This window comes from Oreochromis niloticus, linkage group LG3, assembly GCF_001858045.2.
Source record: "Oreochromis niloticus isolate F11D_XX linkage group LG3, O_niloticus_UMD_NMBU, whole genome shotgun sequence".
Taxonomy (NCBI): domain Eukaryota; kingdom Metazoa; phylum Chordata; class Actinopteri; order Cichliformes; family Cichlidae; genus Oreochromis; species Oreochromis niloticus.
Genome location: NC_031967.2, coordinates 84,189,488 through 84,194,221, shown reverse-complemented (window position 1 = coordinate 84,194,221; position 4,734 = coordinate 84,189,488). Strand labels below are relative to the sequence as shown.

At 41.6% G+C, this 4,734-nt stretch overlaps 1 protein-coding gene across 1 annotated transcript; it reads right to left on the bottom strand.

Moving 5' to 3' along the window:
- Window positions 1-2,563: 2,563 nt before the first annotated feature.
- On the bottom strand, window positions 2,564-4,219 carry LOC100694655 (E3 ubiquitin-protein ligase TRIM21-like). Its single transcript, XM_019354940.1, has one exon. It carries the CDS (start codon window positions 4,217-4,219, stop codon window positions 2,564-2,566), a length of 1,656 nt encoding a protein of 551 aa, XP_019210485.1.
- Window positions 4,220-4,734: the final 515 nt, after the last annotated feature.

The window sequence follows — 4,734 nt, the reverse complement described above, 5'->3', positions numbered from 1 at the left end:
AGCTGTACCCTCATACACACAATAATAACATGGACTGAACCACCACTCACAACCACTAGCACTTTATATAGCCTCTGTAGAAATTATCCACATATCTCACTTATCTTAACTGCACTACTGTATAATTCTGTGTAAATAATCATTCTGTATAATATGATAATTTTTAATTCTACAACTGTTTATAACTTGCATAGTTCATATTTCTGTATAGCTGTATATCTCATATTTCTGTATAGTTTTCTTTTTTAAATTTCATATTCTGTATAGTTTTTTTTTAAATTTCATATTCTGTATAGTTTTTCATATTTATATCCTGTTCATAGCCTGTATAGCTTGTACTCACTACAGCCTGTACATACTTATAATTATAGCATATTCATAACATACCTTCATACCGTGTACATTATAACATACCATAATAGACCCATTTCTGTAATATACTTACATATCTATATTATTGCTAAGATATATTTGTAATATATCTATATCATGGCTAAAGCACTTCTGGATGGATGCAAACTGCATTTCGTTGCCTTGTACCTGTGACATGTGCAATGACAATAAAGTTGAATTCTATTCTATTCTATTCTATTCTATTTGTGAATGAGAAAACAATTGTGATAGCTGTCCAGCCAAATAAAGAAAATGCACAGCACTGAATGTGGACATGTGTGTGAGTACTTAGATTCAAACACTCGAGGTCTGGAATAGATGGCAGCCGCTAATCCCTCAATGACACCAGCGAGACAGCCGGAGAGCGAGGCCTCTTCTTCAACCGAAAGAAAATAAAGAAGTCTCCTCCACCACTAGCAGGACAACGAACAATAATAAGGCTTAATAAGGCTCCTGCAAGTGTAGATGTTCACCACTAGCTCACCCAAGCTTGCTCTCTGGCACAGCTACAAGCTATGTGAGCTAACAGCCCATCCTGCTAGAGTGCACTACCCCAGTCGATTGTTGTAAAACAACATTAAATCTGTCTGGATGATCAGGATATGACTGAACCTCCTTCACACGTGTCACCTTCTTGTTGTTGTCATCAGACAGTTTGATGTTTGTGTGTACTGTGTTTGTGTCAATAGTGAGTTGACAGTAATCTGATAGAGAGAACAAACACAATCCACCTGCAGTTATTGATCCATCATCTGTTCATTGATAGGCACTTTGATTATGACTCCTGACATTAGAGATGTGACTGAGTGATGTGACAGTTTGAAGATGGTGGAATGTGTGCTGCTTTGTTTTCATGAATCACATTAAAAACACACTTACACTTCCTCAGACCTGGTCTCAACCATCGGACTCCAGCAGGCTCCACCTTGAAAGGAGGACATGCAAACGTTACCGCTGCTGCTGGGTTGAGATTCACGAGTCCGGAGTGGAATTAAAAACACAACATTCACATCGCGTGTTTTGTGAGCAAATGCTTTTGCATATTCGTAGTGTTTCCTACCTTAAATGAAATATCTACTTTTCAAGTATTGCAAGTTGCCCTGTTGTCATCCGTTCTCGTAAAGTATAACCAAACTTTGGAGCGTTTGAGCTGCTTAGGCGCCGTGTTTTCTGCCAGGTAAATGACGCTCCGTAACGTGGTGACGTCATTCGGGGCGACTGGAATCAATAAGGGAATCGTTTGCAAAAATGGCAAACGATTCCAAGGAACTGAAACAGTGGGAACTGGTTCTTAACAAGAACCGGTTTTCAATACCCATCCCCAGTTACTATCCTGTTAAATCCTGAAAAATGTTTTAACAGCTGTGTTAAATTAAACTTCATACTGACACATGCTGGAAAGTGCATTCATGAGACAATATTTTTTATGCCTTCTAGAGCAGTAGCAATCAAAGATTTTAAGGATTCTTTTACAGTTTTTTTTTAAAAACACTTTGATTAAGGCATATGTTGTTCTCTATTATCAGATCTAAGTTTGTTTAAAGCTTTGAATGTTTTGGGGTGCTTTTCTTTGTTTTCATGGTTCTCATACACACCAAAGAAAGGCCATACCTAATTAAATATTTTTTTATATATTATTTCAGAATAGAGCAACCGTGGAGAGACCTCTGGGTGGCCGTTACATGCATTTACTACGATGTTCTTCACAACCTTGAGGAAGAAGGCCTTCTTGACATTTCAAATGCTGCACACCTCTTTTGCTGCCATTACGTCTTTCTTCCTCGACGGGAGGATGATTTTAATACATTTTGCAGTGGATGGGACAACCATCACCAACCAAAACAGGATAAAGTCATGCAGTTTTCACTAAACAGATCAAAAATCCTCACAGACCCAAAAATAACCAAACCACTTTTTATTCAACTCCCCTCAGCTGAAAACTGAATGCTCCGTATAACACCCACACATGATTCTTCACCTCGAGTCTCCATCAGTGGGAACATTTCCTGATTCAACTTTTCTTCTGTTCAAATCAAACTCCATGAGAATCAAAGTGTGAATCAGAGTCCTGATAATCAAATTCTATAGAAACATGGAGACTGTAGAGGATTTACACTCAATATGTTCATTTATTCCCTTCAATAAAAAATCAATCATTCACCAAATAAAATCAGTCGTTGATCGACTCAGTTTGATTGACAGGACAGATGATCAGAGGTGCAGAGTTTTTGCCTCCATCATTGTTACTGGGACAAACGTATGGGTGGAGTTTGTGAGTGAAGGAGCAGCCAGTAAAGGAGTAGATCAGAGCTGCAGCACCTACATCATAAAAGGAGACCAGACCCTCCTCATAATCCACAAACACCCCCACCTTCTCAGGACCAGGATGAAGACAGAGACGGACTGGAGGGGAAGCACAAGCACTGTACTTATTTCCATTTCTCAACCTCACAATCCAGAAACCATCTTGAGGACTCAATGTGATGTTTCCCTTCCTGTTGATCGACTCTCTGGCCACTCCTAAATCCCATTTAGTCTTTCCCTTAACCTGAACCTCAAAGTAAAATCTGCCTGAAGAGAAACTCTGCTCTCCTAAAACATTAGGACATGGAGAAAATCTCTCTGGGTTGTCTGGAAGTTTCTTCTTTACATCACCATACTTCACTTGTTTTCCATCATCAGACAGGATGAGATAAGGATGAGCTGTATCAGGATCCAGAGTCACATCCACCTCATACTGCTGGACCCTCTGCAGCTCAGCCTTAAACAGCTCATTCATATCTTTCCAGATTGTCTCCTCCAGTGTCTCCACAGCTCTCACCACAGTCCCCTCATATGATGGTGGACAGACTCTGACCTCTGTCCAGTCCTTGGTGGGTGGAGCAGCTTTCAGGGAGGAGAAGCTTTGGAGGAGGTGGAGGTGGTCTTCAGAGCGTGAGAGCTGCTCCACCTCAGAGCTTCTCTCCATCAGCTCAGAGATTTCCTGTTCCAGATCTTTGATGAGACCTTCAGCCTGTTTCTCTGTAGTTTCCTGTTTGTCTTCGATCTCCTTCATGAGCTCCTTCAGGCGTCTCTCAACAGACTCCATCAGAGCAATGAAGACCTGAACACCTTCTGCTTTCTGTCTGTCTGCAGCATCTTTACTCATCTTCACCGACTCTGTGATCTCCTGAATCTTCAGTCGTCTCTTCTGGATCATCTGCTGAATCTCAGCCTCTGTCTTCTCCAGCTCTGCCTTCTTTCCTTCATATTCTTCTCTCAGAGGAACAAACTCGTGGTTCTTGTGGTCTAAAACAGGGCAGAGCGTGCAGACACATGTCTGGTCGGTCTTACAGAACAGCTCCAGAGGTTTATCGTGCTTCGTACACATCCTGCCTTCCAGGTTCTCCACAGCATCAATCAGCTGATGTCTTTTCAGGCCTTTCACTGTCAGATGAGGCTCCAGGTGAGTCTGACAGTAGGAGGTCTGACACACCAGGCAGGACTTCAGGGCCTTCAGTCTGGTTCCAGTGCAGACGTCACAGGGAACTTCTCCTGGTTTGGCAGCTTGTTGCTCTGAGCTGCTGCTGCTGGCTTTCTGCTGAGCTTCACGTCTGAACTGAGCAACCATCTCAGAGATGAAGGTGTTGACCCTCAGCTGAGGTCTAGTGTAGAAAGTCTCTTTACACAAGGGACACTGACAGATGACATTCATGTCCCAGTGCTGACTGATGCAGGTTTTGCAGAAGTTGTGTCCACATGATGTAGTGACTGGATCAGTGAACACATCCAGACAGATGGAGCACAGAAACTGATTTTCAGATCTCAGATTGTTGGCAGCAGACATGTCTGCACTCTAAAGGAGAAAGAAAAAAACACACACATTTTATTCAAAATTCGCTTCAAATTTCATTTTTAAAAAGAGAGAAACAGGCGCCAGTGATCCAAGGTGCTTGGAAAGAAAATCGTTTGCAAGTTTCATCAGTAAAGCTTCTTCACACCCTGAGACACAAACTGGTTCATCCAAAACACAACCTTAACAAATATAAGAAACTTAAAGAAGTCAGGGATGCCTCGAAGGGAGACAATCCAGTGGCCAAAGAGGTGAGGCTGTTTCGCGTGTATTCAATTTTTTTGTTGCAGAACATGCAAGCGGGCCATTGTTATAGCTATATTTGTCGGACTAAGGTGCCCGTAAATCTGTGAGTAACCTGGGTCCTAAGGTCCGTTTCTTCAGGTCCCAAAGTCAAACGAACACTGCAGCATCACTGAGAGTTAAAAACTGTATAAATTCTTTCATTTTTAATAAAACGATCAGTATTGCTGCTTTATCAGGTGTAACTATGAAGTTTAACATCCAGG

Excerpts from the sequence above, each read along its gene's own strand:
- LOC100694655 (XM_019354940.1), bottom strand. The coding sequence starts at position 4,219 with ATGTCTGCTGCCAACAATCTGAGATCTGAAAATCAGTTTCTGTGCTCC.